The 24,866-nt window shown below is 54.1% G+C and overlaps 1 protein-coding gene across 1 annotated transcript; it reads right to left on the bottom strand.

The window, feature by feature from the left end:
- Positions 1–254: 254 nt before the first annotated feature.
- Positions 255–24,583, bottom strand: LOC125556269 (AT-rich interactive domain-containing protein 1-like). Its single transcript, XM_048719042.1, has 2 exons — positions 23,708–24,583; positions 255–1,227 (listed from the first exon to the last, which is right to left on the bottom strand). The coding sequence occupies exons 1-2, from the start codon at positions 24,551–24,553 to the stop codon at positions 535–537; spliced, it is 1,539 nt and encodes a 512-aa protein (XP_048574999.1). The 5' UTR covers positions 24,554–24,583; the 3' UTR covers positions 255–534.
- Positions 24,584–24,866: the final 283 nt, after the last annotated feature.

The following is a 24,866-nucleotide window of genomic DNA, read 5'->3' as shown; positions in this document are numbered from 1 at the left end:
GATTGTTCGGATGTCACTCCTATCCATTCGATCCCTTCAGATGCGAAGTGATTTATTTCAGCCCGTGTCACAAGTGACCGGAGTTGAATTGATGTGTATCAAAACAATCCCTTGGGGTTTGCTTGGATAGAGGGATTATACCAAACCGCTTTGAATGCGCAAGGATCATATTCAATTTTCTACTCGTCCAAAGGGAGGACATAATCCACACCTATCCAAACAAAGCTCTCAGCAAAAATATACTCCACAGGGAATTCTCCGACGAAATAATAAAACTGCCTACATAATAAAGATAGTCTAAATGTCAACATAATAATTGCATTAATTTCCAGATCCATCAAGATGAAACGAGCCACGGGGCTATTCACAGAGAGAAAACTCTAAATGAGCTCCAGGTAACCAATTGGCGTCGACCTACGGAACCTTCCTGTGAGCTTCACCGCAAAGAAAGAAGAAAACTTCCTCTGAGCTCCAGATAAAGAAGCCGAGCTGGAGCCACCGAGCTACCCTAATAACCTATTGAACCTCCATGACCTAAGAACCCCTTTGAGTTCCGGAGGAAGAAGCAGACATGGAGTTACCCTGAGTACCACCTTGACGAAGATGCAAGAAGCCAGGCTCGAGTGAATCATCATCACTATCCACATCATTTGGAGTGAGCCGATTTTGGTACGCTCTTCGTCGCACTTGGAAAACATTGTGATAGTAACTTACAATGTCTTTTCTGCCCTTGGAACCCATGGCAGCAAACACTTCCTCCATGAATCTGTACTTGGATGAAGGCAGATTATTCTGGATAACGGCATTGAATTTATTTTCTTCATCCCTTCTCCATGTCAATGCAGCATCCTCACCGATGCGGTCAAATCCCATTGCATAAAATGCTGAGCCCAGTTCACGCTTCAGCTTGATCCTCTTCTCTGTCACATGAAATCTAACACAAGCAACAGAACTTGGGATTTGACAGTTGCAATTATCTGGCCTACCCTTACCAATAGCATCAGCATCAAGGCTTTCATTACTTGGTGCAGGCAAAAGAGGTTGTCCTAGAAATCTCAACACATGCGGCTCGTCATAAGGTAGCGAAGGCTTCCCAGTCCAATCTGGAACATCTGCTAGACCACTAAGCCGAGTTCGTGCATGCAAAATCCTGTCACTATTCCCACCTGCACACAGTCGATCGTCCCAACCATCGTACTGAGGCCGCTCCTCATTTGTAAGTCCACTCTGCAATGAACAAAGAGTTATGTTTTATACATTTTCAGAGTATCTCCTTGAGACGATTGAATATCATTGTCATATAAGAGAAGAAATTAATAAATAGAATAAAACATTAGTTCAGAATGCATGACAAACGATTTAAGTTCTTTGGTGATCGTATATGCAGTCTCTAAGCAGAAATAGAGAAGTTCAGGCAGCCAAAGAAACTGGAAGAGTATTTTTTAAGACAACAGACCTATATGTGGTATCAGCTGCTGTATGACAACCTGTTGGGATCATATATCAAGCGGCATAGGGAAACAAAATAATCTTAATAACTGAGTCTTGCAACTACAGGAAAAGCACAATATAAAAGAGGACCTCTGCTAAGGTCAGTAAGGAAATAGGGTGGATCATATGGCTGAAGAAATATACATAGCACATCCACCCAGACTAAAAAGTTTGAAGAAAGATAATCATACACATCGTTTGTCTAGCAAGATAAGTTTAAGCATTAGGATCATTCACAGGATAAAATTTATGAGCATCCGCAGTACAAGAATCATATTCGAAGTATCTAAAAGCCTAAAATAGTAACAACCCAACTAAGTTATCACTTTACAAATTTGTCCACCGTCATCATACTTGCAAATATGTAACAATACAAGATATTCAAATGTCATGATAACTTTGGCTTGCCAAATTTTCCGTGGCAAAATTACAAAGCAAAAGGGGCCTATAGCAATACAGTTGTAACTTGTAAATCATGTTGAGACATTTCCAGTAACATGCTAAATACCAAGTTAATATATGGGAGCTATTGACCCAGCAATGCAAAGTCACGGTGCACAGTCGAGTAACTAACAATGAAAATAATCTTCACTATGCAAGACTAACTGCACCAATAGTGTCGAACGCCAGAAACTGTCTCATAATGCGTGGGTCAACAGATTCGCTGACCTGGAACACTGAATGTGTTTGACAAGCATGAAGCACTCAGAAGCCTCAGTGAAATCCAACCGAGAACCTTGGTTAATGGTTTCGATGAAAACAAACTTTATGGAACCAAGTGATGGTGAACTGTGCTTGGGTGGGCAGAAGCTGGAGGAAGCTCTCATGGATGCTAAAAACGATACTGCAATACTAGTATGTAAATCATTCGTCTGACTTTTGCTGTAAGGGTGAAATACTGATCGGGTCATACTAGGTGCCCCCCTAAATTTTTTCCCTAAGAACCACTGTTGTCAGTTCAAGTTTTACCAAGCAAAGTAAATAATTAGAGGCACTAATGGTCCACCGTTTATTCTATAACTGTATATAATTAAGACAGTTTGGTTGCCTTGATGTGCCTGCATGTTGGAGTTTATAGCTGCAAATATGACATTTTTGGTAGGCACAAATTGTGTGGGATGAACCAAAAGCTGGATTATGCTACAAAGCTATGTTGCACCGGCACTTCACAAACATGCCGTATTCTGCAGGCATATGCGGGTCACATCAGATACACGTGTATTTATTTTCAATTTCAAACTATACAAAAGCCACTTGGATATACCGGGATACTAATAGAGCAAGTACAAGTCTGTTAGACCTTTGAGCCTGAGCATTGATAGTTGTGGATGACACTAGGAGAGTTGGGACAATTTTCGTTGGTTTATTTCTCACACAATGCCATACCAACCTGAGGGGTTGGGGTTACATACTTATAGGCTGCTAGCCAGCCAAGCATATGCTGAGATGCTACTAAGATGCCAGTCTAAGATGCTAGTCTAAGATGCCAGTCTAAGATGCTATCCTAACTGCCAGTCCTTGATGGTCAGGAACTCTATCCTAACTGCCACAAGGACCATGTGCTGCAGCCCCACAACGACCCTAGTACACAGACTTATCCAACATTCTCCCCCTAAGTCTTGTACGTCGTCTTGTGGGAGTGTTGAATCATCCCGATCCTGGAGCAAAGCTCGAGGAACTTGACCCTCCCAAGAGGCTTGGTGAGCAGGTCTGCGAGCTGATCCTTGGTGTTGATGTAGCTCGCCTCAATGCTCCCTTCTTCCACACAGCTGTGGATGAAGTGATACCTCAGCCGGATGTGCTTGCTCCGTTCGTGGAACACGGGGTTCTTTGCCAGGGCCAGGGCGGACTTGCTGTCCACCAGGAGCTGCACCGTTCTGGTGTCTTGGACGAGAAGATCACCAAGCAATCGAGCGAGCCAAAGCGCCTGAGTGCAGGCGGTGGAGGCCGCTATGTACTCAGCCTCACAGCTAGACAAGGCCACCACCTGCTGCTTGACTGATTGCCAGCTCACGAGACACTTGCCGAGGAAGAGGAGGATCCCGCTCGTGCTCTTGCTGGTGTCGATGTCGCCGGCATGGTCGCTGTCGCTGTACCCGACGAAGTGTGCTGCCCCCGGACACCTAGGGTAGTGGAGGCCGTGGTCGAGGGTCCCTGCTATGTAGCGGATGATCCTCTTCACTGCCTGCTGGTGTTCCGACGTCGGTCGCTCCATGAACCGACTGACATAGCCGACGGAGAATGCTAGGTCCGGCCGTGTGTGGGTGAGGTAGCGAAGGCTCCCCACAAGGCGTCGGTACTGCGTAGCATCCACTTCCTCCGTCGTGCTGTCGCGGCTCAGTTTCAGCCTCTCCTCCATCGGAGTGAGAGCTGGATGGCAGCCGGTGAGCCCAGCTAGCTCAACGATGCGCTTGGCGTAGGCGGACTGTCGAAGCGCGATCCCGGAGTGATCCTGGTGCACCTCAATCCCTAGATAGAAGGAGAGGAGCCCCAGATCACTCATCTAGAAGGTGGCCTTCATGTCTTCCTTGAATGCCGCCACCTCTGCATCTTTGGTGCCGGTGATCACCAAGTCATCAACATAGACGCCCACCAGCAGGGCATTTCCTCCACTGCCCCGTCGGTAGACAGCGGCCTCATGCGGGCTTTGCTCGAAGCCCATCTTCTTCAGCGTGGAGTCCAGCTTGGCGTTCCACGCCCTAGGTGCCTGCCGTAGGCCATAGAGGGCCTTGCGCAGGCGGAGTACCTTGCCCTCCTGGCCGGGAATCGCAAAACCCGGTGGCCGATGCACGTAGACTTCCTCCTTCAAGTCACCGTTGAGGAATGCCGACTTGACATCCATGTGATGGACACGCCAGCCCTCCTGGGCAGCTAGCGCAAGGAGAAGTCGCACGGACTCCATCCGTGCCACTGGAGCGAAGGCGTCGTCGAAGTCGACTCCTTCCTGCTGCAAGAAGCCTCGGGCCACCAGGCGAGCCTTGTGCTTGATGATGGCGCCGGCTCCATCCCTCTTCAGCTTGAACACCCACTTAAGGGTGATTGCGTGGTGACCACGAGGGAGGTCAGCGAGCTCCTAGGTGCGGTTTTGCTCGACCGCATCCATCTCCAACTGCATCGCGGCGCGCCATGCCGCATCTCTCTTGGCCTCTGCAAAGGACCGTGGTTTGCCCTGCGCCTCCAGGTCACGTGGCATCAGTCCCGGCACCGGCTGGTCGCCGAGTAGATCATCCATCGTGCGATACCACAGCTGTTCGCCTCCATACCACGCGTCGACCCACTCCTCGTCGTGAGTGAGCGGGGAAGCGAACTTCATCAGGTTGTGCTCTGCGTGAGCTGGTGCTGATGAAGACAAACCCGGAGTGGTGACCGCCGGGGCTGGAGTATGCGGTGTCGCCAGTTGTGGTGTCGTCGGCGTAGCGGGCACCGGAATCGATGTAGTTTTGGGGGCCGGGGTAGACGTGCCCGGCGGAGAGGAGCTGCTTGCTCCCCCGGCTTCCTTGAAGTGAGCGTACTCGACAATGAAGTCGTCATACGTCGGCGTCGCGCCGTCGTCCACCGCCTTGTCCCATTGCCACCCTCGCCCTTCGTTGAACACGACGTCTCGCGCCATGCGCACACGCTGTGTCTTTGGGTCGAGGATGCGGTAGGCCTTTGAGCCCTCCACGTAGCCGATGAAGACTCCCGGAGTGCTCCTGTCGTCGAGCTTGCCGATGTGGCCAAGCTCCTTAGCGAACGCAAGGCAGCCGAAGACACGCAAATGGGAGACCGCCGGCTTCCGCCCATGCCAGGCCTCATACGGTGTCCTGCCGTCGAGTGCCTTAGTAGGCGAGCGGTTGAGGATGTAGACAGCTGTCAGCACCGCCTCTCCCCCAGAAAACAGCCGGCATCCCTCGCTGCTTGAGGAGAGCCCGAGCCATCCCCACAACTGTCAGGTTGCGCCGCTCGACGACTCCGTTTTGCTGCGGGCTGTACAGCGCGGAGTAGTGCCGCTGGATGCCCTCATCGGCGCAGTACGACGCGAATTCAGCCGCCGTGAATTCGCCGCCGTTGTCAGTGCGCAACACGCGCAATTTGCGGCCGCTCTCCGCCTCCACACCAGCCTGCGCGCGCCTGATGGCGTCCGCCGCTTCTCCCTTGCTGCCGAGAATCATCGCCCACATGTAGCGAGAGAGATCGTCGACAAGCAGCAGGAAGTAGCGTCGACCTCCTGGTGTGGCTGGCGTCACCGGGCTGCACAAGTCTCCGTGCACGAGCTCCAGCTTCTCCTTGGCCCGAAAACTCGCCTGTTGGGGAAAGGGGAGTCGTCTCTGCTTCGTCAGTACGCAGATGTCGCAGAACTGCTCCACATGGTCAAGGCATGGCAGGCCTCATACCATCTCCTTGGCACTTAGACGCTTCAGGGCCTCGAAGTGAAGATGCCCAAAGCGCTCATGCCATTGCCACGCCTCATCGCCCCGACGGACAACGAGACAGACCGGTTGTGCCACCTGCACATCAAGGACGTAGAGTCGATTTCCACCTCTGGGTACCTTGGCTAGAAGGCGACCCTGGCGATCCCAGATGCGTAGGACCCCAAGCTCAATCAGCACGCGTGAGCCGTTCTCATCCAGCTGTCCCAAGCTGATGATGGAGTTCCTTAGCGCGGGGATGTAGTAGACACCGGTGAGCAGCCGGTGCTCTCCCATCTTGGTGGTGAAGATGACGGAGCCGACGCCCTTAATTTCCACAGCGGAGGCATCCCCAAACTTGACGGAGCCTCGCGCATTGGAATCGAGCTCGGCAAAGAATTCCCTTCGACCGGTCATGTGGTGGGTGGCGCCGGTGTCGAGGCACCACCTCGTAGTCTTGTCCTTCCCGGAGGCATCGCCGAGAAGAGCGTGCGCCTTTGGCTCGTCGAGGTGGATGAAAGCTTTTGCGACTGGTGTCGCTGAAGATAGCTCAATGCTTGCATGCGCCATGAACAGAGCCGTCTCCTCCTTCGCCTATGCGACGTGAGCCTGGCCTTGTCGTGGTTGCCGACACTCATTGGCCCAATGGCCAAACCGGCCACAGTTGTGGCAGCTGTTGTCTTGTGCCGGCTTGGGCTTGCCAGCGGCGCCGTCCTTGGCGCCTCCGCGGGCGTCCCCTTCGGCACGTCCTTGTGCCCTGCCCTGGGGGCCTCTTCGCGTCTTACGCTGCTTGCCACGCTTGCGGCCGCCCGTCGTGGAAGAAGGCTCCCCCTTCTTCCTGTCACCAAGGCTGACATCCCATGGCTCCTGAGTTAGGAGCAGCTTCCCGCCGGTGGTGATGGGCCCCGAGGAAGGCTGTGGCTCATCGGTGTCGACGACCTTGAGGCGACCTATCGCCTCCTCGATTGTCATCGTGGAGAGGTCCAGCAAGGACTCGATCGACCGAGCCATCTGCTTGTACTTCTCGGGGATACACCGAAAGAGCTTCTCGACAGCTCTCTCCTCGGTGTAGGTGGCATCACCAAACTTTACCAACTTCTGCAGCAGAGTGTTGAGACGGAGAGCAAAGTCATCAACGTCCTCACCTGGCTTGAAAGCCAGGCTCTCCCACTCCTTACGAAGTGCCTGCAGAGTGGACTTGCGAGCACGGTCGCTGCCAATGCGTGCCGCGGCGATGGCGTCCCAAGCTTCCTTGGCAGTCCGCTTGCTGGAAAGCGAGAACTGCATCTCGGGCGGGACTGCGGCGATGAGGGCGTCCAGCGCCTGTCGGTCCTCCTGGTGGTCGACGTTGCTGTCCTGGACTGCCTCCCACATGCGCCGCACCTGGAGCCTGACCTTCATGATCCCGGCCCACTCGACGTAGTTGGTTTTAGTGAGGGTAGGCCACCCAGCACTGGGACCAACATCCCTGACCACAGTCCGGACCTCGTAGAGGCCGCGGTCCTGGTCGTTGCAGCCGCCGTCGCGGTGCGCACCTCCACCTGGAGCGCGGGCGTGCTCGGCTGCCCACTGCGCCGTCCGCTCTTGCGCCACTTTGGCGCGGTCTGCGTCAGCGCCGTCGTCCGCAGGCGCGGAGCTGTTGGAGCTGCCGTAGCCGCCGCGGAGTGCTTTGGCATCCGCCGTAGCCTCACGTGCTGCGTCTGCTGCTGCTGCTGCTTCTAACTCCGCCCTGGCTGCTTCTACCTCCGCTTTGGCTGCTGCCAGCTCCGCTGCAGCCAGCCTTGACACCCTTGCTGCCGCAGCAGCTGCTGCTACAGCTGCTCGCTCACGCTCCTCTGCCACGGCGCGCTCGGCCTCTTGCCGGCGCCGCATGCTCGAGGTAGCCGTGTGCTGAGAGCGACCTGCAGACATGGCTCGCTGCAGGGGGGTTGTTGCGTGAAGAGGAGGCTGTTGAAGACGAACTGCAGCTCGACAGTCCGGAGGGAGGAAAGTAGCCAGAGGCAGACGGAGCAGCTGCTGCTACCGACTTGGGCTGCTCGCAGGAAATGCTTAGGGTACAAGATAACGAGGCTCTGATACCACTTGTTAGACCTTTGAGCCTGAGCATTGATAGTTGTGGATGACACTAGGAGAGTTGGGACAATTTTCGTTGGTTTATTTCTCACACAATGCCATACCAACCTGAGGGGTTGGGGTTACATACTTATAGGCTGCTAGCCAGCCAAGCATATGCTGAGATGCTACTAAGATGCCAGTCTAAGATGCTATCCTAACTGCCAGTCCTTGATGGTCAGGAACTCTATCCTAACCGCCACAAGGACCATGTGCTGCAGCCCCACAACGACCCTAGTACACAGACTTATCCAACAAAGTCAAGCATGAAGTTAACTACTGGTGGGTTTTTTTTTAGGTAACTAACAACTGATGGTTATGTTTTCTTATTTGCGGAACTTCATCATCGAGTTCTTGATAAGATATTAGGTGCTGACTGCTGGTTAACCTGTTATTCACAGACTGTTGGAATGCTGGTTGCATGCAGTAAGATAAGGTAAGGTGTTTTTTCCTGTTCTGTAAATAAATCTATACTTGTTGTCTCCCCTTAACACTGTTTTTAGAACAAAAAAAATGGTGTATCACCATATCCATGTCCCCGTGCCATGCAACATAGATACCAGGTTGTCTGCTAACATATAGCCAACAGAAGGTGCTGGACGTTTAAGAAATATGATGAAATCCACTCAGGACAACTGAACCTCCCAAAACAACTAGCTCCAAAAATGGATGGTGCTAAAGTGTGTAAGAGCATTGTCGCGCCTACTGATGCATCAGTAGCGGACTGAACTAGTGCAGTCAGTTATTCAGATAACTGAACTGCAACACTACATGTGTATGGGCTTTGGGCCAGTGTGTGTGTGCGTTGGGCCAGAGGCCATGTAAGGGTAGCCCAGGAGGGCAGCTACAAATGTACGAACCACCGAACGAGATCAGGAGCGTGTGATGAATGAACCTCTTTCCCGTCCTCCAAGTCTGCTCCTCACCTACTCTGTTCTCTCCTTCCTCTCCCAAATTCTCAGATCGGATCCAGGGGCATTACAATCTGGTATTCAGAGCCTTCCCTAAAAAAATTTCCCACCACCCGCTGCCGCCGCCGTCCGCCGCGTCCCCGCGTCCCCTCGATCAGGCGGTAACACCCACCGAGCTAGGTGCGAGCCGCTCCGGCGAGCTCGCTCGAAATCCTACTCGGGGTTCGCCAGATCCGGAGAGTGACTACTAGTGCAGTCAGTTATTCAGATAACTGAACTGCAACACTACATGTGTGTGGGCTTTGGGCCAGTGTGTGTGTGCGTTGGGCCAGAGGCCATGTAAGGGTAGCCCAGGAGGGCAGCTACAAATGTACGAACCACCGAACGAGATCAGGAGCGTGTGATGAATGAACCTCTTTCCCGTCCTCCAAGTCTGCTCCTCACCTACTCTGTTCTCTCCTTCCTCTCCCAAATTCTCAGATCGGATCCAGGGGCATTACAATCTGGTATTCAGAGCCTTCCCTAAAAAAATTTCCCACCACCCGCTGCCGCCGCCGTCCGCCGCGTCCCCGCGTCCCCTCGATCAGGCGGTAACACCCACCGAGCTAGGTGCGAGCCGCTCCGGCGAGCTCGCTCGAAATCCTACTCGGGGTTCGCCAGATCCGGAGAGTGACTACTAGTGCAGTCAGTTATTCAGATAACTGAACTGCAACACTACATGTGTGTGGGCTTTGGGCCAGTGTGTGTGTGCGTTGGGCCAGAGGCCATGTAAGGGTAGCCCAGGAGGGCAGCTACAAATGTACGAACCACCGAACGAGATCAGGAGCGTGTGATGAATGAACCTCTTTCCCGAAATCCAAGTCTGCTCCTCACCTACTCTGTTCTCTCCTTCCTCTAAGCATCTCCGGAGTTGCCTAATAGGAGGTCCAACACTACACATAAGTAGTGAAGGCTGCATACCTTACTGCTCACCAGCAAATGTTCTATAAGGTGGACCAATCCTACCTAGCCCTGATCAGACGAATAACACCCAGTCTCTTGCCTACCCTTTAGAACATTACTTGTCATGCATAGAACGCAGTGACTTGATTTCCCTAAATGGGATAATCCTGCTTCTTAAGGATATCCCATGCAGGAGTGGAGCAAGGCCGATGCTACCTGGGCTATAGCACTGGTCGAGCAACATTACTCCAAAGAGCATGGATTGAGTATCTAGCCCATAAATGCGAAAAGCCCACTACCGAAGTTCCAGAATACAACAATCAATCACTAGGGCTCACGCACATCACCTGAATTATCAGTTACTTTCGTTTCATGGAACTATTCCTAATGCTCCTGAGAAATGTTGTGCAAATCAGATATGTATGTTCATGAAGGCCCCGGCATGGACAAGAGGGACAAGCACTGGAGCATGATCAAGCATGGAGATGGAAGCAAACACACAAACAATGAAGACGGAGCCGCAAGTGGAGATCTCAGGACAAAAGCCACTCTAGTAATGCATGAATACATGGAGGAAAAATACAAGATGAAACTTCATAATTCAACCATGGCTATCTATAGATGTCATGCCCCCTTATTATTGGGTCATGCCCATGTACTTTTGGAGTAAAACACTATGGGCAATCTTAAGAATCCATATTCAGGGAGGAATAACCCATGAATCGGATTGGGCCACCCTTTCCTTGGCTAGTCGAAATGCCCTCTTATAAGCCCCTTAAATACACTGCACCGCTACTGTTTGGATTTCGGTACTGTTTACATAAAGTTCACCATAGTTGTAACCTCTGTTGGAAAAGGCAACGCCTAGGAGGCACTTAGGCACACTTAGGCACTAGGCAATGATCAAACGCCTCACCTAGGGCATAAGCGGAACTCTAGGCATGGCAAGTAAGAATTGTCCACTCAAGTGAGAAATCATGCCATATTGCACCGACAAATCAAATTGTCCATCTTCCAATTTCAATAGCTGGTAGTTTACTCACTTATATTCTCTAAATTGATTTTGATACAAATATATTATCCCAAATACAACATGATACTCAAAATTGTGAGTCCACCTAGGCTGCGCCTAGGGCGCTTAAGCACCACCTAGGCGCTAGGCGAACGTCCACTTGCAACTCGTGTACTTCATTTGTGTCCATCAAGAAAGGTGCATCAAGGATGGCTCGCTGTCGCTCCCGCTCCGCTCCACCCCCTCCGCCTAGCACCGCGTAGCCTCGCTGCAACCCTGCCGCCGTCGAATCCCCGCCGGTAGCCCACCTCCTCCACTCTCCTCCTGCCCTTCAGCCCCTCCGCCCCCGCTTCCCGCCGGTGGCCCTCCCTCCCCGCTTCCCTTCCCCCCCCCCCCTCTGTGTCTCCGGACTCGCCATGGCGTCTCCCAGCGCCGACCCCGCCGACCGCGGAGTGACCCTCTCCGACGAGCGCGTGTCCTCAGGTGACGCTGGCTCGACTCAGGAAGCGAGTCCTCCGCGCGCTCCTACTGCGAGGTCGCGCGCCGTCCTGCGGCCCCTCCCGCATCTCCGACGCCGGCGCCCCATGCCCCCGCCCCTGCAGCGGCGCCGTCCAGGCTGCCTGCAAGACACCGCCTCGGCCCCCGCTCTGAGGTGCACCGCGTCTCCAACGCCAGGGCGGTTGACGCGGACGGGTTCCAGCAGCCACGACGCCGGTTTCGCCGCCGCCGCCCGCGCCAGGACGCTGTGCCCAGCTCTCCTCCGCGCCGCCCGCGCAGTCCCTCACCTGAAGAGGTGGCTGGGCTCTGCTTCCGGTGCTTGGACCCTGGCCACCGCGTGCGAGACTGCACCAACGACATCAGATGTCGCCGCTGTCTGACCTCCGGCCATGATTCCCGCTCCTGCGACGCCCACATCCAAGAGGACGAACACCGCCCCCGCGCCCCACCGAGCCAACCCAGGCCGACAGCCGTGGCTCCTCCCCGTCCTCAAGGCCCTCTCCTGCCCACGCCCTCCCAAGCCGCGCCGGCCATGCTGCCGCCTGCGGCCCGCCCGCTCGAGTTGGAGCGCGTTATCGTCTCGCACACCGTGGAGATGGAGGAAGCGGAGCGGGTCCTAGCCCGCGCGCTGGTGGCCTCCGTCACCGGCAACCGACCGCTCGTCTCCGCCGACGAGGTCGCCGCGGCACTTTACGACTCCTTCGGGCTTGTCGACGGGGACTTCACCGTGCACGCGCATCATCCGGAGGATTTCCTGATCCTCTTCGGCTCACAGGCCGCCATGGATCACCTCGCCGGAGAGCACTTCATCCGCTTCCCCCGCTTCTCCCTCTCGATGCGCCCGTGGAGCAAGCTTGCTCATGCCGGCTCGGGCGAGTTCGAATACCGCGTCGAGCTAGAACTCCGCGACATTCCTGCCCAGGCCTGGCACCTCTCCACCGCCGAGCACATTCTGCGGAGGAGTTGCTGGATCGAGCGCCTCCACCCCCACACTCGTTCCCGCGACGACCTCGCCACGTTCCGCCTCTCCGGCCGCACGCATGACCCCGCGGGCATCCGCCGTGACGCCGTCCTGGAGATCGTCGAGCAGATTCCCGCCCGCTCTAGCTCTGATGCACCTTCCATCAGAACGCTCACCTTCCCTATCTCCATCGCCATCGTCCGCGCCGAGATGATCCGTGCTGCCCCCCCTAGCGCGCCGGAGGGACCGGGCCCGGACCGCAACCGGGGCAACGACCACGACAACGGGCATGGCCATGGCCCTGGACGCGCGCGCCGCCGAGGCCGCAAGCGCAGACGCTCGGAGCCGCAACCCTCTGGCCGTGCCGATGGCATGGCGGTTGACTGCCTCAGCTGGCGCACCGGCGGCCTTTCCTCCCGCGCAGACGGCGTGGCCATGGCGGCGAGCTGGCCTACCCCGCCAGGCGCGGCGAAGCGTACGGCCCCCCAGCCTCGGAAAGGCATGCTTTCGTGGCCCGGGCAGCATGGAGCCCACCGACGTCGTCATCGTGACAGAAAAGGAAAGGGTAAAAGGAGAGATAAGCCGCTTTGCGTATGGGCCAGGCTCCCAGCGCTAATGGTGCCCCTGCGGACGGGCAGCCTGGCCAGTCTAGGACAGCTGGCAACACGCCAGTGGCCCTGGCCGAGTCAGACATGACCGGAATTTTGAATTCGGCGGCCTCCCCAGCACCCGGGGACAATCTCGCGGGGCCACTAACTGCCTCGCCTGCCCCCTCAGCCTGTCGGGATCTGGCCGTGCTTAGCGAAGTCCCTGATTCGCAGCAGGCAGCGCAGCCAATGACGCCCATCTTGTCGGGCCAAAGTGGCGCCTCTCCCACACCGAATCCCGAGGTGGGGCCTCCCAAGGACGCTGACCTGGCCGCGTCCCCGGCCCCGCGCGTTGGGATGGACCGCGCTGTGCCTGAGCCCCACGCCGCTGCCGCCGCCGCCCGCGAATCGGAGGGCACACACATAGACAGATCCCTGTCGCCCTCCCCAGAACTGAGGGACCAGCGGGACCCGCAAACACCCATGCAACACCATGCTGCCCCTGTCCTCCCGGGCCCGCTGCGAGCCCCACCGCCAACTCTGGGCCACCACGTCCAGCCATGCATGGATCTGGACCCGGCCGCTTCGCCTCCCCGCCAATCATCATGCGCCGATCGCGCGGAGCGGCTCCCACAGCCCGGCCCTGGACGCTGGGAGATTTCCTCGCCGCGGCCACCAAGGAGCTCAACGCCACCCTGCCGGCGCCTGGGAAGAGACCCCGCCGTCCCCTCGACTTCACCCCCCGACGTGGCCGCTCATCCTCCACCGCGTCCATGACCGCAGCCCCTCCCATAGCTGCAAGACGCGCGCAAGTTCAGGTTCTCCGCACACTCGGCATCGTTGGGACAAACCAGAAGATCTCGGCCGCGGAGATGAAGGCATACGACGATCTATTTGCTGCTCCCATCCCGCTGTCCGTGCTATCTGCCATAGCCGCGCTGGTAGATCGCGAAATCCCAGCTTGCCTGACGAGGCAGTCGCCTGTTCCAGCGCACGTCCAGCCGGTGTGTGCGACTTAGCTCCTCCTAGACGCCACCCCCCCTGTCGATCCACTCTTTATGGATCACGGCCTCAAGACCGTTGTTTGGAATGTGCGCGGTCTCAACGCATGAGCGCGGCGCCATGCCATTCGCACGCTGCTCGACACCACCGGCGCCTCCATTGTATGCTTGCAAGAAACGAAGATTGAGTTTCTCTGCTCGTCCATTGTCCTTGACACGCTTGGCTCGGAGTTCGACGACTACACCTACCTCTCGGCGCAGGGCACGCGTGGCGGCATCCTTCTCGCTTGGAAGAGCAGGGTTGTTTCCATCTCGGACCCCCTGTTCACCAACAACGCGATCTCGGCCCGCGTTGCTACGGCCGGTGGCACGCCGTGGTGGATCACTGTCGTCTGCGGGCCACAGGATGACGTCGCCAAGGTCGCCTTCTTGGAGGAGCTCCGCGAGATCAGAGCGGACTGCCACGGTCCGTGGATGCTATGCGGTGACTTCAACCTCATCCTCCGCCCCGAGGACAAGAACACGGACAACCTCAATAGGCGCATGATGGGTAAATTCCGCCGCCTCGTCAACAACCTAGCTCTCAAGGAGGTTTATCTCAACGGGCGCCGCTACACGTGGTCAAATGAGCAGTCACCCCCGACCCTGGTACATCTTGATTGCGTGCTCTGCACGTCAGACTGGGAGGACGTACACGGCGAGTGCCACCTGATGTGCCTGGCGTCTGTTGTGTCTGACCACTCCCCCTTGCTGCTGGATTGCGCCCCTGTACCAGTGCTGCACCGCAGGTTCCACTTCGAGGAACATTGGCTGCGCCTGGACGGATTCCATGAGACAGTAGCCGCGGCGTGGGATTCTGTTCACGAGCCTGATCCCTTCCGTCGCCTGATGTTGCGCCTCCAGGCCACGACACGAAGCTTGACGAGTTGGAGCGCCAAAGCTGTTGGCAACGTCAAGACCAAGCTGGCCATTGTCAGAGAACTCATTGCGCGCTTTGACAAGGCCCAGGAAGACCGTATCCTCTCGCCTCCGGAGGACTGGCTACGCAAACAGCTGAAGGTCTCGTACCTAGGACTCGCATCCTTGGAACGGACGATCGCAAGACAGCGAGCCCGCATCGCCACACCCAAAGATGGAGACGCCAACACGACCTTCTTCCACCGGCAATGCTCGTTTCGACGTCAGAAGAACCGCATCTTCCGCCTCTCCGCGGACGGCGCGCTGCTCACCAACCATGACGAGATGGCCGAGGCTGCCTTCCGGCACTTTGACGCCCTGCTTGGTACGGCGGTCGAGCGCGACCACTCGCTGGACCTGTCGCAGCTCATCGAGGGGAGCGACCTCTCCGACCTGGACGTGGCCTTCTGTCCGGAGGAGATCTGGGAGGCAGTGAAACGCTTGCCCGCACACAAGGCGCCAGGGCCCGATGGCTTCAACGCTGAATTTCTCCGTGCGTGCTGGAGCATTGTGAAGCAGGATTTTGTGGATGTATTCCAGCAGCTCTTTCAGATGCGTGGTCGCGGCTTCTGCAAGCTCAACCAAGCTCTTCTCACGTTGTTGTCGAAGCGCGCCGATGCCCAGGAGTTGCGCGGTTACCACCCGATATGCCTCATTCACATCGTGGCCAAGGTTTTCGCCAAGGCCCTCTCGCTCCGGCTGGCCCCAAAACTTGACTGCCTTGTCAGCCGCAATCAAAATGCATTCATCCTCGGACGGAGCCTACACGACAACTTCGTGCTTGTCCGGCAATCGCTGAAGCTTTTGAGCCAGCTTGGGGTCCCAAGGGTGATGCTCAAGCTCGACCTCACGCGCGCCTTTGACTCCATCTCCTGGCCGTTCCTCTTTGAGGTCCTACGCCAATTTGGGTTCGGCCATCGCTTCCTCGAATGGATTGCCATCCTCCTGTCCTCTGCGAGCACCCGGGTCCTGCTGAACGGTGTGCCAGGCCCACCGCTATGGCACAAGGAAGGGTTGCGGCAGGGCGACTCTGTCCCCGCAACTATTCGTTCTCGCGGTCGACACACTCGGCCGGCTGATTCGACGCGCGCACGACACGGGCATTCTTTAGCCGCTACATCCGCGGAGACCAATACCGGCTATATCCTTGTATGCCGACGACGTCATGCTCTTCTGCCATGCCACGACAAGCGACATTGCTGCTGTCAAGGAAATACTCGACCTGTTTGGCAGAGCGTCCGGCCTCAAAGTGAACTACGCCAAGAGCTCGGCCACGGTCCTGCATGGGGAACAGGGTGCCCCTGAGATGATCACCGGCTTGGGTTGTTCGACCGCCGCGCTCCCAGTCACTTACCTCGGCATCCCCTTGACGACGCGCCGTCCTTCCGCTGGCCAGCTGCAGCCCCTCGTCGACAAGGTCGCCGGACGCTTACCCACCTGGAAAGCCTGGCTCATGAACAGAGCCGGCAGGCTTGCTCTCGTCAAGTCTGTTCTTAGTGCCATTCCGGTGCACCAGCTGCTCGCTTTTGCTCCTCCGAAGAAAACCTTGCAGCAGCTCGAGAAGATTCAACGAGGATTCCTATGGGCCGGGCGTGCCGACGCCAACGGCGGGCACTGCCATGTCAATTGGCGCCTTGTCTCCCGCCCCCTCGCGCTTGGTGGCCTCGGGGTTCACGACCTCGAACGAACCAGGCTTGCACTGAGACTACGGTGGCTATGGCTCTCACGCACAGAAGACGGTCGCGCCTGGCAGGGGCTGGATCTTCAATTCTCCTGCCACGAGCGCACCCTGTTCTTTGCCTCCACCTACATGGTCATTGGGAACGGCATGAAAGCCCTGTTCTGGGAGGATCGATGGCTCAACGGCCGCTCGGCCGGCGAGCTCATGCCCATGCTCTACAACTGCATCCCCAAGCGGCGGCGCAAGACTAGAACGGTGGCTGAAGGACTCAACGGCAATGCTTGGGCCCGAGATATACAGGGTGTCCTCGGCCTACACGAGATTGGCCAGTATTTGCAGCTTTGGCAACTCGTGCAGTAGGCCACACTCACTGACGCCCCTGACCAGCTGATTTGGAAGTGGACAACGAGCGGCATCTATTCGGCGCAGTCTTGCTACTTGGCTACCTTCCAAGGCTCATCCTAATCCTACTCCTGGAAGCTGATTTGGAAGGCTTGGGCTCCATCTCGGGTCAAGTTTTTCTATTGGCTTGCTAACCTGGATCGCTGCTGGACGGCCGACCGTCTGGCTCGCCACGGTCTGCAGCACCATCCACGCTGCCTCCTGTGCGATCAGGCGCCGGAAACGATCAGGCACCTCATGCTTGACTGCCCCTTTTCCAGGCAGGCATGGCACGAGACCCTCGCCTGGCTTCGCATACCAGCGCCGATCCCCAACCAGGAGCCCACCCCTCATGGACTGGTGGCAACACGCCAAGGACGACACGCCGCAAGCACAACGCAAGGCCCTGCAATCCGTAGCGCTCCTAGTTCCATGGCTACTATGGAAACATAGAAACAGCTGCGTCTTCGACAATGCGACGCCCTCCCTCGACACGCTCGTCAACCAGATCAAGGAGGAAGCCGGCTCCTGGGCTAAGGCCGGAGCTCCAGGCCTTAGAGTAGTCCTCCCCCCTTCATGGGATGTGCACTGAGCTCTGTACCTGTTCACCGTCTATTCGTCCTAGGACGACTGTAACTGACACCCTACCTTTTCAATGAAAAGAAACGCAAGGTCCCTTTGCGTTTTCCCGAAAAAAATTGTGTCCATCAACCAGGCCAAGACCGCTTTCGAATCCCAACTTTCATCAATACTTCATCATTATTCACCATAATCATAATTCTATTTTCATACTTCTTGTTCTCGATTTCACACGGAGGTTAGACCTTCGATGTCAAATTGATCGTGATTCGGCATGACAAATAACATCTCGGGGTATTTTTTTAGCAATTGCTAAGGCGCATCAACATGGCATGTTAGTAGTTAGGTCGTCAAAGACGTCTCCACTAGAGTCAAACCCATGATCTCCTCGAAAGATTGGGACACCCATGTAGGTAGGTTATTTGAGGTCAAATGGAAAAATAGATATAAGATTGTCCACATTCGAGTTTGAAAGTGGATGCAGCCAACCAAAACTCTTAACTAATATACACTCTGGAATAACAAGAAGAATGTCAAGCATAATTTCATTTTTACCTTGTAGCAATATTGTAGTTACACGTGATTTGTATAGTCATGGGACATCATCTCAGATCACCACGGGTCTCTGGACACGATCTAGGCTATGTGCATAAGATCGCTAAGGTTTGTGTGTCTCTAGATTGCTCGTCCTCCTTGCCGGGCCTTGGACGCCTTTATATATCCGTACTATGGTGGTGGCCTTCCCTCCTCTAAGTAGGTGACCTCTCCATGTATGTCTGTACGGGTGGGAATTCGGATCATGCAAGTAGAACTCGTGGCCCCTTCGCCAAGCAATCCACAAGGTTTCCTATTTGGGAACCCCAAGCATACACCCCATCGGGTCGGCGTGCTCCGTTGGGCCTTCAAGGCTTGCGCATACCTAGCCCCATATGCCTGTTTACGGTATACGGTATACGTTGTAGGGATAAGGTATTACGGCTACACATCGTCAAAGTCATGGGAATGTGACCACACAGTGTGGGCTCACTTCCCAAGTTTGCATCCTATTTTACCCCTGGTTTTCATATTTGACATTGAGGCTTCAAATGGAAAATTAGATATAAAATGAGATATTCCAAATGCTGGATTGAACCGACATCCTTTGAATTAAGCATTCTCAACTAGCTTGTTTTCATTTCCTGTTTATCTCATGGTTGTTCACTCCATTATCATTGGTTCGAGTTTTAAGATTTGATTTAAGTACGAATGCAACTTGATCCAAAAATTACTGAAAAATAAAATTCATGAATTTTGTTTATATCACTATCCTCTAAGAAAATTTTGAGAATGGCAAGTTCTAGTCGAGGGTGACAGTCCAAGTAGTAGATGTTGTGACTCCATTATCCTCACACCCTTCGAATTAAGCTTTCTCAAGTGGTTTGTTATTGTTGCTTGTTTATCTCATGGTTGTTGACTCGGTTATCCTTGGTCTGAATTTTAAATTTTGATTTCAATATGAACGTAACTTGCTCCTAAATTACTAAAACATTGTAATTCATGAATTTTGTTTCCAGCACCCTTCAAAAGAAATTGCGAATACTTTTGGCTTGTCAAGGCCTCAATGTTGGTAGTGCAGTACTGCAGTTAGTGAATTTGGTGACGGCATGGCCATCCGAGCGTCACAAGAAATCCTCTATCTGCACTTCATCTTCTCCACCATGTCCTTTCATGTAGCCTTGATTTTCCAATGCATCTGGCATGTTGCCGAAAGTGGATGTGGCTAGGCCACCATCTTTCTTTGTTGTGATTCAACTCATACAAGGGAAATCCAAAAATAGAAACCATGGTCTGTCGGCTCTCATAATGGTTTAAGACTAAAAGGTAACCCAAGAGGACCAACACCGTTATTCACCTATAAGCGGTTAAGGCGAGATGCCAGCCTCGCCTAAGACACTAGAGGAACATATCAATTGGGACATATTAGGAGAGAAACAAAAATATTGAATGGCAGGTCACTGGCCATAAACACACCGTCCCCACAACCCGAAAAGCCATCTAATAACTCATTTGTCCCTCTTGCGACACAATTGCCACTATCCCTCCATTCTTTCTCATCGTCAATGTTGAGGATATCAGTAACTAGTACCATATCGGTCGGGTGCTAATTATGTATAAATAGGCAAATCGACCAGTTAATCGGCTATTTGGTGACCCACGGAGTAGCGATTAACTGAGATGCCGCTTAACTGGCCGATATTTGGAACATTGCTCATCATAGTCACAACATTACTCATCTTCCCCCTTTCCCGGCAATAGAAACAAGTAACACCACATGCCTAACTTATCCCTCACAACATAAGACACAACCCCTCCTTTCCCACATGGTAGAGTAGTTGATCGGAAAAGAGAAGCCGCAGGCAAAACAGACACGCTTAGATGCATGCCAGTGTAGGCAGGTGAAAGGAACGCCATCCTCAAGACGAATGCAAGAGCATCGCGGACCGAATAATTGTCAGCTCGGGAGCTTCCCCACAACTTATTTGGGGATCCCCATTAGTGACTCGCGGCTAACTGTAGCCGAGTTGCGCCCTACGGTGGGCAAGCTCCAACACCGCATGGAACCTTGGCAGGGGCGATGGCTTCCGAAAGCAGCTCGGTCCATGCTCATTAACTCCTCCTTGTCCAGCCTGCTTCTATTCATTATGAGCTTCTACAGCCTGCCCGAGACGTTGCATCATGAGATTGCTCGCGTCCAGGGCCGCTTCTTCTGGGCTGGTGAGGGCGATAAGCAGAAGTACCACATGGTGCGGTGGAGTGAGATATGCAAGCCTCGTGATCAGGGCGGCCTCGGGATCATGTCCTCCAAATGCATGAACATCGCTCTGCTAACACGATGGCTCTGGCGGATCTCAAACAGAGAGGGCGGTCTGTGGCTCCGCATCATCCAGCAGAAATACCTCCGTGGCCAGCCTCTCGCCTTCTGCCAGCGGTCTGGGGGCTCCCAGTTCTGGCAATCCATCATACAGCTCCTCCCTGTCCTTCGCATTGGGACTTCGATCGCGGTTGGATCAGGCACTGCCACGCTGTTTTGGTTCGACCGTTGGGCTGGGGACGCCCCCTTTGCGGCCCGCTTTCCTGGCCTGTTCGCCATTGCGGTGGAGCCTAGGGTTTCGGTTGCGGTGGCCCTTACTGACTTAGGGCAACTCGCGTTCCGGCGATCGTTTGGTCCTGTGGACACCACCGATTGGCATGACCTGCTCGACTGCATTGCTCTGCACGAGCCTGACCTCGCGAGGGGAGTTGACCGCGCCAGGTGGCGGCTAGAGCCATCTGGCCAGTTCACTAAATCACTATATCAGGCGATCGCCCCTTCCCCGGGCCCCGAGGCCCTCACCACCATTTGGGAGATCCGGCTCCCCCTAAAGATTAGAATATTCTTGTGGCAATGGATCCGCGGCCGCCTCCCATCCGGCATGGAAGTCTTGAAGCGCAACGGCCCTGGTGACGGTTGTTGCCCGCTTTGCGGGCCCAAAGAAGACTCGAACCATATCTTCTTCTCTTGCGTGTCCGCGCAGTTCCTTTGGAGCTGTTTCTGCGAATTAATGGGCGGAAGTTGGGACCACAACAACTTCCCCGCTCTCTTCGCCGAACTTCAGGCATCACCACCCTCGTCTCGCCACATTAGGTGGCTGACTATCGGTGTGCTCGCCTGGACGCTGTGGACTCTTACGAATAGGCTCGTGATTCAGCGTATACCTCTTCGGCGCGCTACTGACGCTCTGTTTAAATGGTCTGGGTACTTGCAGCTTTGGCGGCCGCTTAGCCGTCCCAAGGAGAGAGACGCCACCACCTTCATCATCACCCAGCTTCGCGCGATGGCTCTCCGGTTGGCTCCCCCGCTTCCCCCACCACCTCCAGAGCTGGATTAGATCTTCCCTGCGTCGCCGTCGCCACCGCCATTTGTTTGTGTGTGTGTGTTGGGCTAGTTGGGTTGTGCCCACAGCTGAACTTCTCTGTGTGTGTGCTTGTGTGTGAGACCATGTTCGCGATGGCTGTGTGTGTGTTCGCGACTGGTACTTTGTGAATGTTGTGCTCGGTGGTTGCTTTATTTATAAAGCGGGGCGAAAGCCTTTTTCGGTAAAGGAACGCCATTTCCAAGCCTTCGGAGCAACCACATCAACATTGTGGTGAGGACTAAACGGCGGCAGATGCTTCTCTGTAGACAACATGTGCTAGATGGTCAAGGCAAGGGCGGCACCTTCCTCCTAGGGCGCCTTAGCGCTGAAGAAATGCTTAGACAATGCCTTAAAAACCATGACTCTGGCACCAAATAGAGGTGGGGCATTAAAACAGTAAATATCATTGAAGGAGGAAGCATGGCAGGTGTCAAATAAAGAGAGCAAAGTATAGGCTGGGAGGAATCCTACTTCATTTTTTCTTCTCCGTGTCTCAAGCATATAGGCTATATCCTAGCAGTGAACAACATCTAACAATCTTAGAGATATCGATCGGAAAAAGAAGGGAAAAGATAAATATGCAGAACAGCTAGCATAATTAAGGTTAATAGTGCAAGCATAACCCTATAAAGAATTAGAAAAAAAAAGCTGCCATTTTTGCACCATGAAAATAAACTTAGGCCAAAGCCTAACTTTGTTTGTTTGCCGCTAATACAACAACAAAGCCAAAAGAAAGCCTTTAGTCCCAAACAAGTTGGGGTAGGCTAGAGGTGAAACCCATAAGATCTCGCGACCAACTCATGGTTCTAGCACATGGATAGCAAGCTTCCACCCACCCCTGTCCATGGCTAGTTCTTTGGTGATACTCCAATCCTTCAGATCTCTCTTTACAGATTCCTTCCATGTCAAATTCGGTCTACCCCGACCTCTCTTGACATGATCCACACGCTTTAGCCGTCCGCTATGAACTGGAGCTTCTGGAGACCTGCGCTAAATATGCCCAAACCATCTCAGACGATGTTGGACAATCTTCTCTTCAATTGGTGCTACCCCAACTCTATCTTGTATATCATCGTTCCGGACTCGATCCTTCCTCGTGTAGCCACCCATCCATCTCAACATGCGCATTTCCGCCACACCTAACTGTTGAACATGTCGCCTTTTAGTCGGCCAGCACCATACAACATTGCGAGTCAAACCGCCGTCCTATAGAACTTGCCTTTTAGCTTTTGTGGCACTCTCTTGTCACAGAGAATGCCAGAAGCTTGGCGCCACTTCATCCATCCGGCTTTGATTCGATAGTTCACATCTTCATCAATACCCCCATCCTTCCGCAACATTGACCCCAAATATCGAAAGGTGTCCTTCTGAGGCACCACCTACCCATCAAGGCTAACCTCCTCCTCGCGCCTAGTAATACTGAAACCACACCTCATGTACTCGGTTTTAGTTCTACTAAGCCTAAAACCTTTTGATTCCAAGGTTTGTCTCCATAACTCAACTTCCTATTAACCCCCGTCAGACTATCATCAACTAGCACCACATCATCCGCAAAGAGCACACACCATGGGATATCTCCTTGTATATCCCTTGTGATCTCATCCATCACCAAAGCAAAAAATATAAGGGCTCAAAGCTGCCCCCTGATGCAGTCCTAATGATAGCCAAAATTTACCAACAATGCCCTCACCCAAGAATTTACAGAAATATAAGCAATCTTTTGAATTCTTTTTTCACAATAAATAGCTACCACTGATTTGCCTTGTTACCATGATAATTAGATATTATATATGGAAAATGCTGTGTTTTGCTTTTCAGTTTTCACCCATAGCAGATGGGTCACAGCTACAACTAACCAGGAGTAGACACGTGTACGAACATAAAAGGTCCACAGAGCCCTCAGAGTTTTCAGACTCCTTAGATGGGAAAAGGGATAAACAGATCAAAATTAGCAATATTGCAAGATCATCTTATATTCCTTGACCTAGATTGGCATGGTGCTGGGAAAAGAACTGTGAGAATGCTCTAAAATGATCATTTAGCATTCTCCAAGATGACCCTAAGTGAGCATATGAAAAAAGATGTGTGATTCTCTTTTCAGAAATGATAGCACTTCTGTGTAGGTAAATCTAAGGACCAACAGCTATAATTAGACAGCCGATAAGAATGACCAAATCCAGAATCTAAATCCACAATTTAACGAACACAATTACATAATCAAGCATACCATTTATCACGTTCAAAAAACAAAACTATGTGGCCAGAAGTTACCTGCGGTGAGGTAGTGCTATAGGGCAATTTGCTGCAATCGATATTTTCAAACATCAGGCGACGGAACGTAAGCGTCGAGGAGAGTTGGCTGCCATGATTCTGTCCAGCGCCATGATCACCCGGATTCTTCGCGACAAGGCGGACCCAGTTAAGCATCTGCAGAGGAACCTCCCTCTTACGCTTCAGATGGGCTGATACGGCGCTTGTGTGGTCCTTGTGTGACGACAGGAACTTATCCTTCTTCGCGTTCGAGCGGTGGGCCGCATTGCGACTGCTCCCGGCCACCTCGTCCTGGCTTTCAGGCTTGCCGATGCTCTGCTCAAGGAGCCAAAGATGCTTGGCGTACACCAGCTTGATGGGCGCATCAGCAGCCGGTTCGAGGCCTACCGCCTCGGCGATGGCCGCCCATGAGGTGACCGCAGCGAATCCGCCGCGAGAGCGCACGGCGAGGTACAAGGGGAGCATGTCCACCAAGCCGCCTTTCCCGAGCACAAGAGGCTTCGGGAGTAACGGAAGCCCGGCAGACAATCGCCCCTCGGCGAGGAAGGCGGCGAGCACGGTGTCGAACAAGGCGGGGGCGCCCGCTTCCGTGAGCTCATCGTCCGGGATCTGCAGCCCCGACAGGTGCCCGCGAGCACGGAGCTTGCCGATGACGTCGCGCACGCAAAGGACGAGGTGGGATGGGCCACTGGACATCGGCGGCGGCGGCGCCGCCGCCGCCGGTGAGGAGGGCGCCCTCGCGGCCGGCGCGCCGTGGGGGTTTGGGCTTGGGGTGTTGGTTTTGAAAGGGGGCGCGGAGGAATTAGTGGCAGGTGGTGGTGGCGGTGGGCTCGGAGGGGTAGCCATTTTTGCCTCCAGGCCCTTTGGGTTGAGGAAAACCCAACCCCTTCGACGTTGGAGATTGGAGAGGAAGGAAGGCTGATGTTTTTTTGTGTGTGTTCTCTTTGAATTTTGGTTTGTGCTTTGTGAAGGAACAAAATTTAATCCATGTGAGCCAAACCCTAGGTCTACTGGGGGTGAGGGTTGGAGATTGGGGAGGAAGGAAGGCTGATGTTTTTTTTGTGTGTTCTTTTTGAGTTTTGGTTTGTGCTTTGTGATGGAACAAAATTTAATTCATGGGAGCCAAAACCTAGGTCTATGTGTGGGTGTTGGGGTGGGG

This window comes from Triticum urartu, chromosome 1 (assembly GCF_003073215.2).
Source record: "Triticum urartu cultivar G1812 chromosome 1, Tu2.1, whole genome shotgun sequence".
Lineage (NCBI taxonomy): Eukaryota > Viridiplantae > Streptophyta > Magnoliopsida > Poales > Poaceae > Triticum > Triticum urartu.
The sequence above is the reverse complement of the archived record's forward strand: the minus strand, read 5'-3'. Positions and strand labels throughout refer to the sequence as shown.

Excerpts from the sequence above, each read along its gene's own strand:
- LOC125556269 (XM_048719042.1), bottom strand. The coding sequence starts at position 24,553 with ATGGCTACCCCTCCGAGCCCACCGCCACCACCACCTGCCACTAATTCC. Across the intron at positions 1,228-23,707 it reads ATAGCACTACCTCACCGCAG|AGTGGACTTACAAATGAGGA; the intron begins GTAACTTCTGGC and ends TGTTCATTGCAG.